General features: G+C 34.7%; 1 protein-coding gene across 1 annotated transcript; it reads right to left on the reverse strand.

Moving 5' to 3' along the window:
- Positions 1 to 1,546: 1,546 nt before the first annotated feature.
- LOC141617024 (ubiquitin-conjugating enzyme E2 36) lies at positions 1,547 to 11,001 on the reverse strand. Its single transcript, XM_074434193.1, has 8 exons — positions 10,853 to 11,001; positions 10,674 to 10,701; positions 10,401 to 10,487; positions 4,731 to 4,789; positions 3,000 to 3,041; positions 2,841 to 2,914; positions 1,999 to 2,096; positions 1,547 to 1,824 (listed from the first exon to the last, which is right to left on the reverse strand). The coding sequence occupies exons 1-8, from the start codon at positions 10,886 to 10,888 to the stop codon at positions 1,787 to 1,789; spliced, it is 462 nt and encodes a 153-aa protein (XP_074290294.1). The 5' UTR covers positions 10,889 to 11,001; the 3' UTR covers positions 1,547 to 1,786.
- Between the last annotated feature and the right edge of the window lie 678 nt (positions 11,002 to 11,679).

Here is an 11,679-nt window from a genome sequence, read left to right on the forward strand (position 1 = left end):
GTGACAGGACAAGGAGACGGGGAGGGTGAACACCAAACGGGAGGGGCATGCAAGACCACCAAGAATCAGGAAGAGAGACGAAACAGGCAAAAGAGAAGACCAAGTAACAACAACCACCAAACAACATCCGGTCAGACAAGGAAGACAAAGAAGGATAAGCGAAACATCTGACCGGCATCGGCGACGGCGTCGGCGGCAGAGAAAGAAAATCATCCGGAAAAGACAATCAGGAATCAAAAGGTGGAGGTCCGACCTCCGGAGATGGGCCAAAGTGCGGCCACATCTCCGGAGAGGTAGTATAATTAAAGGAGGATGTAGAGGAGTAGGCGGTTTGTGATGGAAAAAAGGAAGTTTTGGGAGGTTTTTTTGGGTTTTTTAGAGAGAATTTTGAGAGAGAGAATTTAGAGAGAGACCTCACTCACATTAATCTTCGTGTAAAGGGTATAAGATGGAGAGTTGGGCTTACCAAAAGCTACAATGAAGAGTGGTGGTGGTGGGGTGTGTGCAAGCAATGCGAGTTATATAATTTGAACATACGACCTAGATACTGGTGGACCGTGACGGTGGTGGTGGTGGCCGTGCAAAATTGGGCGGGTATTGTAAAATTAAATTTTGTATGGTGCTGCGTCATTTAAACAGTGGGATTTGAGTCGAGTGACCAAAAAATCCATAAATGGCTTTGCTTTGATGGTCTCGCAATAGTGATCTAGTGATCTACTAGTCTAGGATAAATTATAGCATCAGAGGTCACCTCGTCAATACTAACGTACTCCCATCACCCGTACACATTGTCCCTCGTCATTCATCACTGCTTTTTTGTTTCTTTATATTTTGCTCATCAGATAAAGAGGATCCCATGCCATGCCATGACCAATTTGTCTCCTGCACGACTTAAACCACCCGTTTGCAAGGTCTATGTACAAAAAAGAGGTCGCTCCATGAAGTACGACAATTTTCATTTCAGTATTACCTACGCAAACTCCAGAGCTAGAAGTCTAGAACAATAGGCGTAGAAGTAATGAAAGGAGTGCATAGGCAATAAAAAAAGGGATTTTACAGGGCATGAAAAGAGACCCTTTAAGGTGTGCAAGGAGTGTGATTAAATCTCTAGTAAAATGATCTCGTAGAATTAAGTCAGTCAGGGCGAGACAATTTCATAATTGAAAATAAAAGAGGGACTAAGACACTTCACTAGTTCACTGTATACAAAAGATCATTATACTCCGTAAAAATATCATGAACATTATGAAAATGGTTACTCACTCTAATAGCCCAATGTTAGCCCTACAAGTTTATTAAAAATATATATTATGGATCACTTTGATTATGAAGACAATGGTCTTATAAAGACCTCTCTTACAAGAAATTGTGGGAGGTGGTGGTAGAAGGACCAGGCAGTTCAGGGGAATCTAATCTATTTGCAAACTAAACAAAAACCACACTCCATGAAACAACTAATTGATATCGTAGCCACCTATGAAATCCTCAAGAGTGCACAGAAAGGCATATCCTTAAACATGAACATATACACGAGATATACTATGAATAGACGCAAATAAGAACTCATTCACTAGAATTATATGGTTTCATAGATAGTCTATGACATGTAAAGAACAGTGAAAGTGACAACAAGATGCTGAATCCATCTCATACTCACAAATTGATCATAATATCTTAGATTATCGCTTTAGATTCAATTTCTTACCCCGAAGGTCAATTCCAGAATTAACAGTTGATAAACATTACACAATTGTTATTTGCACAGGGTTGTGGTTTTCCCCATGGATCACACCCCGCTCGCATATAACCGAGTCCATTCTTTTGCTGCAGATTTTACAGAAAAGAAAATAACAGTCAATATAGGGAGCATATTGAGCAAAAAGCAAGAAATAATGGTTTTGTTCTTACAGTTTAACTGTGTTTCCTATTCGTTTTTTTAAAAGGCGGGTTTTAGGGGGTGCGACAGAGAGAGAGGGAATGATTTATAAAGTAACTAACCAGTTTCAACAGCTTCTGCCTCATCTGTTTTCCAGTGCTTAGCAACATTCTCCGATAGAGGGTCGTCAGGATTTGGAGCACTTAGTAAGGCTTGAATACTGAAATCAGAGATAAGAAGCAAACCAAGGTAATCAACTACTGTAACAATGTACAAAAGCATCATATTTGACAGAAAGCCAATTATGACAATAGCCCAAAATAAAAATAAAAATCCACATGAAACAACTTCTTGGTAATTGATAGCACCCCCATCCCATTTTCTCCCATTATACAAAAGTAACAATATCTTAAACATGATAACATGAAAACAGTTTGTTTTAACCTGGGTTATCGGTTCCCTCAAGTCCCAGCGAATTGTGAACTGATTCCCCTGTATTTCGTATCCGTATTACGACGTATTATTATTCTTGGTTTAGAATGTCCATACTATATAGTGTAAAAAGTGTGTATTGCATATGCGTACTATGGATCAGACAACCATTGGTTTAACAAATCCAATATTACAAATTTTACCTTGTACCTATACAAATACTTGGGAGATATAATGGTCAAAGTTTACAATGGTTGACCATGACAAACTGAGACAATGTAATGGACGGGAGGGAGTATAACACAAACAGACAAGAAGAACCATCAAAACTACATGAAGACAACCAAAAAGCACAGTAGTACTTGAATAAAAACCACTGCTATGGAAAAATCGGCCAACAAATTTCAGCGACGAGTATTTCTGGGATACAAGGAAGGATATCATTCATCTGAACTTCAAATGGTGACTCCATAGAAGTAGAAAAAGAAAGGAGTAAATGACAGCCTGGCAAAGTGTTGCCGTACTCCATTACCTCAAGAGTACAGTTCGTATCTGGAGAGCAGGGCTCCATTTATCTTTCAGTATATCCAGGCATATGCGTCCAAGCTGCCAAGATAACCATTTTCTATTAGAGGCAAAAACCTTAAGGGTGTCGGCTAAAAAAACATTTATCAGAAAGATCCCACTTTACCTTGTCAATATTGGGATGATAAATTTTCGTGAGAAAGCGAACCTGTAATAAGCAAGATATATATTAAATATGCAGCAAGCTGTAAAGAGTGCCATAGTTATACTGTGCAAGATTGTAAAACAAACATAATTTATTTCCCACTTCAATACACATTTTTCACCTTTGGTTAGGTAATTTAAATTGGAAATGGGAGCAAAGCTATCTGCGTATTTGAGACAAATCTTCATCTAATGGCGCACGTATGAGATCAAATTCAAATTAGATCTTTTGTACATCAACATGATTCTAGTTCCTATTTTGGATAGTGTGCCAGCAAAAATAAGTAACCGCTATAGGCTATCTACCATTATTTACATTAACTAACAGGTTGAACTGAGATACATACATCCAAACTAAATCAGTTACCTCTTCACCTAGCTGTTGGTGAGAATTAATAACTCAGTTACCCATCCCTCGGCATCCGTAAATAAACTCAAAAACTTATATACTTTTAGAACAGCTCATCACATCATTTCCACAAAATAACAATATCAATGCACAAAAGAAATGAATCCTGTATTATTTTCTTTAGGCAAATCCAAGCCAGTCCCAATCAGAAGCTGATAGATGTGAAATAACACCAAGAGGTGAGGATTAATATGATCCAACCAAACATTAGATTTCATGCAGACAGTCAAACTTGCATTCATAGTGCGACATGACTGCCACAAATCAATATAAAAGTAATTGCATCTTCGGTATGCCAGACTTCGATATGAATGTAGGATGTAGTTGAAAACGCATTTGCTAAGCTTTCTTGTGTTGCAGTCTATATACCACTAAAATCTTAAGGAAGAATTCTCAATTTACATTGTAGCTCTACTAACAGTGTAACACCTTGTATAACCACAATAAACAAAATATGAGATTACATGAACTAATGCGGTGTGTATGTTTCAAGTGAGACTTCCAGATAAAAATGAATATCCTTTGCCACTCTTGGCTTCCAGTTTCCCTATATCCCTTTAACCAGCCTTCTCTGTACCCATTCTGGGCCACATCTCATCAATGTTTAGTTCCCCTCATGTTACCTCAATACATCATCGACAGCCAATGGCAGAGCCAAATACTATGAAGTTGTGGGTGGGGGTGAGGGGACATAGATTGAATTTTTTTGTGGCGTGTTTGTGCGCGCGCGCGCGTGTTCACTAGCAATGCAGTAGAGTACCTCAGAAACAAAACGAAGGATATTACTTAAAGCTTTAATATTATTCACAGATTAGAGGGGGTGGCAGCCTGTGCTAACTCCCCCTGGTTACTGTTGACAGCAACGAAAAACTTATTGGTAACTGCAGTTGTCTGTAGAATGGTGCATCATTGATCGGGAACAATAATGGGATATAGAAGTATAGTACATGTAAAGTACAAAAAGGAATCTAAGAAAGGCTTTCATAAATACGTGCAAAACTTCTTTGGCTTCTAGAACCCTCCATCAAATCATATTCCAACCCAATAAATTGCAACATGAGGTAATATGCTTGTTTGCCTCATGACACAGAAGCTGCACTTTCTTGATTGAGACCCTCATAACATAGGCCAACAAGGATATAGCGCTACAAATCCATCATATTCAAAAGGTTAAGGGAATCAGGGAATTAATATACGTCGTAAACTTGTGAATTGAGAATAATACAATCATCATGCAGGAATGTCCAAACAAATAATAAATAATGTGTGTAGGGTTCAGTTAACCTTAGGAGCAGCCATTGGATACTCCTCGGGCAAAAATAATTCCAACTTGAAAACTCCTCCTGCACATCACAAGAAAGTGAGTCAGTCATTCAGAGAATGAGCCAAAAAGTTAAACATCATGTGGACGAACCAAGCCTAGATTCTTACAGGAAACTTACTATGCATTAATATTATTGTAATTTGTAAGGAACGAGTGACTCTGGCAAAGTTTTATAGCTGAAGCTTTCAATTATGGGACAGCCCAATACAACCTAGGCTCTTAAAGAGAACTTACTGTTAAAAGGAAAGACTGAAAGAGTAACTTTAACACAGTTCTATATCGAAAGACTTTCAATTATAGGATGTGAATTCTAGTAGAATGTTACTCCGTATATCCCAAATCCCTATTCCTGATTCCTCGACAAGAACTAACAGTGACCTTGATGCGGGAGCATTAGAGTATAACGAAAATAAAGTCGAAATGTGTCCTAAATATTTTGAAGGATTCGAAATGTGCTCAATTCAAGTGAAAATGATAAATATTCAAGTGAATATGATAACTTGGAAAAACAATGGGAACAAGCTGGAGTCGGTTTAGTCTAAACAGTTTCCAAAACTGTTCAAGTCGGCTGTTACACGAGATCAAGGGCTGAAGTCGGTTGAGTCAGTTTAAGAGAAATTGCTCTACAATTCTTAGTTTCCTAAATTTAGATTTCCTTATTCTAGCAAGTAAACTTTAGGTAGTTGTGTTTATTTCCTAGTTGTTTATTTCCTAATCTTAGCAAGTTTGTAATAAGGCAATTTTGCCATCATAGAGTCAGTTTCTATAAGTTGTCTTAGTCGAGTTTAGGAAAGGAAATTCGGTCAGTTTAAGGAGAGCTAGGTCGGTTTCCTTTAGTATAAATAAGGGTCATTGTATTGAGTTTTAATCATCGGAGTTTCAGAATTAATACAAGTTTTTCTTGTTGTGTACTTATTCTTGCGAGGGAGAGATTTGAGTGTGAGTCAATCCTTGCGAGGTGTGTTACAATCGAGTTCCTTGCGAGGGAGGAGAGAGTGATCACGTCATATCCTTTAAATTTTCGTTCAAATATCATACAAAAACCAAAAATAAACACTTTAATTCCGCTGCGACAATATTAACGAACAACGTACTGTTCAGATTCAATTCGTACTTATTTTACATCAGACCTTCAAACAGGTAAACACACTAAACAGTAACCTGAGCAATCTAAATAATTGGGAAGTGACCGGAAGCTAATTGGTATAATCGAAAATTGAAGGCAAGGAATTCTTAGATGCACACCAAGAATATGGCCCCAATGCATCTAGAGACGCTCTCGACTAAGCAAGGCCAGATGTACGTAACCTTTTCCACAGTTTCAAACAACTTTATTTTCCATGTACCCTTGAGGCCTTGACGAGTTTGGCAACAATTAAACGTCACTTCAGAATAGAGTACAATAGAACATATGTGATTTCATGCTACTAAAAATATGCACTCACTAAGAATAAAAAAACTAGAACTGTTGTTCAATTCTGTTTGAGGTGTATCCATAAATAACACTCACCTAACTGGCTAATCTACCTCCAATAAAGGCATCTCAGATTGTTCATAGAAATCCACCACACACAATCTCAACTTCCAAACAAAAACTACAAGCGAATGTCTCTTCATTCAGATTTAACAACTAACTGTATGCAGAAATCAAGTACCACTAGGTAGTATCCCGCGCTTCGCGCGGCCTGTTTGAAACTTTTATTATTATAATTGAAATAAAATAATATAATTCATATATGACATTTAATATTTTTATTTATAAATAAAATAAATTAAACTTTCTCAAATATTATTTTTTGTTTAGGTTTAACTTCAATGTATTAAAATAAATACATACAATTTTAATTATACGGAGTAACTCTTAAGTGATAATTAGTTATGCATGATCAACGTTTTATAAATAATTTTGTAACTAATCAAATATCATATTAATTAAAATAAAATATATTCGAATAATATAACAATCAACATTGAATTCTTAAATTAGATTTATGCTCCAAATTAGTTAATATATGTTCAAAATAATGTGAATATAATTTTAGGCATTTTTCAATTTATGGATCAAACATATCAGGTCCAAACTAAACTTATTCGAATATTTTGGTTGTGCCTTGCATGTGCTATGTGTCAAACATATCTATAAGAAATTTGCACTTTTTTTTGAAACATTACGGAGTATATGTAATGATGTTTAAGATTTTACCTATAAATAAAATAGGTTAAACATTCTCAAATACTTTTTTTTTAGGTTTTTCAAAATATTTAAAAAATACGGAGTAACATTTAAAATGTTTAACTAAAATTAATATATAGTTAGCCATAATCAATGTCATTTTATACTTGACGTATACATATTTAATTTGAAACTATTAAAGAAAAATGCAATATGTTTTCTACTTTTTCATATCGTTTATAACACTATTGTACTTAATAATCGTTACTTTTGTTTTGATTATTCAAATGCACTCGTGATCACTATGTACATACATACTCGTTATCACATTATTTAAACCCTCTCAAAATCTCATGTGTATTTTGTGGCAATATAATTTTTTTCATTTCCACACTATAAAAACTTATCTTTTAGTAGTTAGCTTTAAGTTTTGTTTGTAATAAATACAATGATTCTTCCAAATATATTTTTAATGGATTTAATGGTCTAGGTTTTATAATTTTCTCAAAATATTTTTTACGTAAATGTAAAGCATTGTATGCATATCAAAATATTTCAATAAGTATAATAAAAATTATACTCTATTGAAAGTATTTTTCACAATAAGCGCAATGATTTACATTTTAGAATTTTTGTCAAAATATTTTTTTAATAAATTTAGAATCAAACCACCGTAATTATTTGATGTAATTTTATAATAACAATTATTAAATTATAATTAATACTTTGCTGAAATTTATGCTGCATTTATTACGTTCGTATTTAATGATCAGCTATAATTAATGATGGTAATTAAGGTTGAAAAGCCACGTGGCGCATCCACAGCGTTTCAACCCAGTTTTATATATATATATATATATATATATATATGTATATATATATATATATGTATATATATATATATATATATATATATATTAAAACCAGAAACCAAGGGACTTTAATGTAAAATGTAAATAAAGAAAGTTATACAAATTAATTATACTATATACTCCCTCCTATTCATTTTAACTCTCCCCTTTCAAAAGGGCACACAAATTAAGGGGAGAATTATTTTATTGTAAAGTATTGTGGTGGTGTAAAGTAATTGGAGAGAGGGAAGGTATTATTGTGGGGTAAGATGATTAAAATAAGTATTGTTGTGGAGTAAGGTGATTAAAATAAGATAAAGTATGAGTATTGTGGGGGTATTGTTGTGGGTAAGGTGATTAAAATAAGTATAAAATTTTACTAAATAAGAAAAGGGGGAGAGTTATATGAATAGATGAAAAAGGAAAGAGGGAGAGTTAAAATAAAAGGAGGGAGTAGTTTAAAATCAATAGCACCGTGTGATGGACCCGATTAAGGGATCTTAATGCAAATATTATATAATTTGGGTTAAAATTAAATTATATAGAAGCTTGGTAATTTTTCTAAACATGGTCAATTTCCTTAAAATAAAATAATTAATTAAGATGGTCAATTTCAAGGAGAATAAAAGAAAGAAGATGCCTGGTAATTTTCCTAAATATTTATAGAAGACTAGAAGATGGTCAATTTCCTAAATATCTATGCAATTTTATTAAACTTTATAGTTTATTAGATGTATAGAATAAAATTATATATTAAATTTAAAATCTATACAATTTTATTAAACTTTATAGTTTATTAGATGTATAGAGATGTTAATTATTTAACATACAAAAATATAATAAGTAGGTTATAAATAATTCAAGTTAGATACCATAATATATAATATTGCATAATTCTTTCGATTTGATTTAATGCATATATGTAATATATTTATATAAATATATAATCCTCTTAAAATTGCATGTCTAAGTAGTAAAAGTAATTTCGTCAGTAAAGAAAAGAATTGTAGTAACATTGGATATATTTATATAATAGTAATCACTCATTTGAATAGTAAAAGTAACAATATTATCAACGAGATTAGGGAGAGTGGTAGAAACAACGCGAGTAGTGAAATAATCAATATTAATGCGGCAATAGTGAAAGTAACAATAATTACGGCGGGAGTAGTAAAATTATCAATATTAATGCGGCAGTAGTGACAGTAACAATAATTACGGCGGGAGTAGTGAAAGTAACAATGATTACGGGCAAGTTGTGAAATGTTATTACTATTGTTTCATTAATAAGAGTAAAATATTAATAGCGGGAGTAGTGAATTTGTCTTAAAATTGATTTCATCATAATTTTAGGATATGTTATAAAAATATATTAATGATAAATTTATGAGTTATGCAACTTTAAGTAATTTTATTTAATGAAAAAAAAAAATTTAATGGTAAGTAGAGGTAGCCGGACGTAAGCCTAAGACAATACTAGTATATATATATATATATATATATATATATATATATATATATATATATATATATATATATATATATAAGATGATTGGTCTGCATGACTAATGTTTAAAAAACACCTTTTTTTAGCTTTCCAAAAAAAAAAAACCGTCTAATATACCCCATCAATTTAATGAATAGTTTCTAAATTACTCTAAGTACCGTGATTCGGGTTCACAACCGGTCTATGACAAATTTAAAGGATGATTCAAGTCAGCCGACCCCGAACATTTGAGATCAAGGCTCTAATGTTGTTATTGTATCGTGATTTGGGTTTCTAACAGCTAAATTTGTCATGAAAAGATATTTATTGATGAATACATAAGGATTAGGTTGCTGAATCCAATCAATCAAAAGTCTCTAAACATAACACATAATAAAAGCAAATTCGAGTATTTAGATTACTTATTGATCAATCGAGGGTACATATCACAATTCAAACACGGACATACATATAACAGCTTAAAAAATTAGGGATATGCTAAATCCCGCATACAATACAATATTACTAAATCCTACACATTTTTCCGTCTAATTCCGAGTTTGCCCCTTTCATTTCTTACCTCCTAAAAACCCTAAAAGAGAGAATGCCCTGCCATCTCAAGGCCGAAACTTGAATTTACAAAGGACGTCGTCCCTCCAGCCGCCCCACCAGACAACCGGCGACAGCGAAGGTGGAGGGTCGGCGGCGACGGTAAAAGGGTTGGGTCGGCGACGGTGAACAGTTGGGTTAACCGTGCCGGTGAAGGGATTGGGTCGACGGCGTTCACGGGTTATGAGCGGGATGAATCAACGGCATTCGTGGTAATGAGCGGCGAAGAGGTTGAATTGACGGCGGCATGGGGTCGATGGCGCGGGGTTGGAGATGGTCGGCGCTATGGGATGGGGAAGGGGAGGGTGGGCAGGGGGTTGTCGGGGCTGCTGGAATAGTAGGGATTTGGGGATTTTTTTATTTTTTTTAATTATTTTGCATTTTTTAAGGTGAAGGGTAGTAGCGGAAAAAGAATATAAAATGTGTAGGATGTAATAAATTAGCGTGTTGGATTTAGCAAATACGAAAAATTACACAGGCGTACGTCTATAAAATCCGATAAAAACAATACCTTCATAAGGAGATTGAGATGGGCCAAGGATCATTACATTAAAGTAACGCATATTTTCCTCTGAGGGAGATGCACTTATCCCCGGAGCTACATTCACAACAAAAAAAATTCGAACAATTATGAAGATCGATGCATATTAACGCTTATCAAAGAAATTAAAGTTGTACGCCTTAGATCAAAAGAAAAAAAAACCGCAAATTATACTGATTCTGCTAGCAATACGAGGATTTTCGAAAAACATATACAATCAAATAGAACGGATGAATGACGAACCTGGCTCGCTCAAAAGGCGCTGAGTTTCCTGCGATAATAAATCAAATCAAGACACAAAAATGAAACCCTAAAAAATGCTTTTGATTTGATTGAAGAGGAAGGGAATCGAATAAAAGTGAAATCGGATAAAGGTGAAAGAATGAGAGATAGAAATCAGAGAAATGGGGGAAAGGATTTACCTTGATGATTCTGCGAGGAAGATTGCTGTTGGCCATGGATGGACTTGGTGTGAGGTTTGCGAGAAGAATTAGAGAAAATCTAGTGTGGCTAATTTGAAGACGACTTCTCTGATTCTCTCTCCCTCCGTACTTACTACGTCTACTAGCAAAGAATTAGAAAATGTTAATCTCGTCACCAAAAAGTGTAAAATAAAACAGCGCGTCTTGCTTAAACGGCTATTTTCCGTCTGAAATAAGGCGGACAAAATGCTGTCATTTTACTATAAAATGTTGTTATTTTCTGATAACATGTTACCATTATTTTTCACATCATTTTCAGGGTAAAAAGTGACACCTCTAATAATAACATTTTGTCATTAAATGGTAACATTTTCTTTAAAAATGGCAACATTTTATCCATCTTATTTCAGACGGGAAAACAGCCTGTCTAAAATAAGATTACAACCTGAAGACTATGGCGACGCGAAGGCGGCTCAAGAGGTTTGAGCCAAGGACCTGTCGTTGGGAACATTTTAGAGTCTGTCGACTATCGAGGAGGGTCGTTTAAAGTCCATTAGACTACGTAAGGAAGCTCGTCAGCCATAAGAAGAAACCATACCTGGACCTTCATAGGGACGAAACATCTAGTGTCGACAGCATAACGTTTAGAACAAAACCGTTGGGACAGAGGCAGAACTTTTTGAGAACCACCGAATAGAAGGGCAAGACTTTTTGAGAACTGCCGGAGACGAGGGCAGGGCTTTCTGAGAACCGTCGAGTAGAAGGGCAAGACTTTCTGAGAACCGCCGGGAAAAAATAATTAATCTTCATAGAAGGCAGGACTTTTC

This window comes from Silene latifolia, chromosome X (assembly GCF_048544455.1).
Source record: "Silene latifolia isolate original U9 population chromosome X, ASM4854445v1, whole genome shotgun sequence".
NCBI classification, from domain to species: Eukaryota; Viridiplantae; Streptophyta; class Magnoliopsida; order Caryophyllales; family Caryophyllaceae; genus Silene; species Silene latifolia.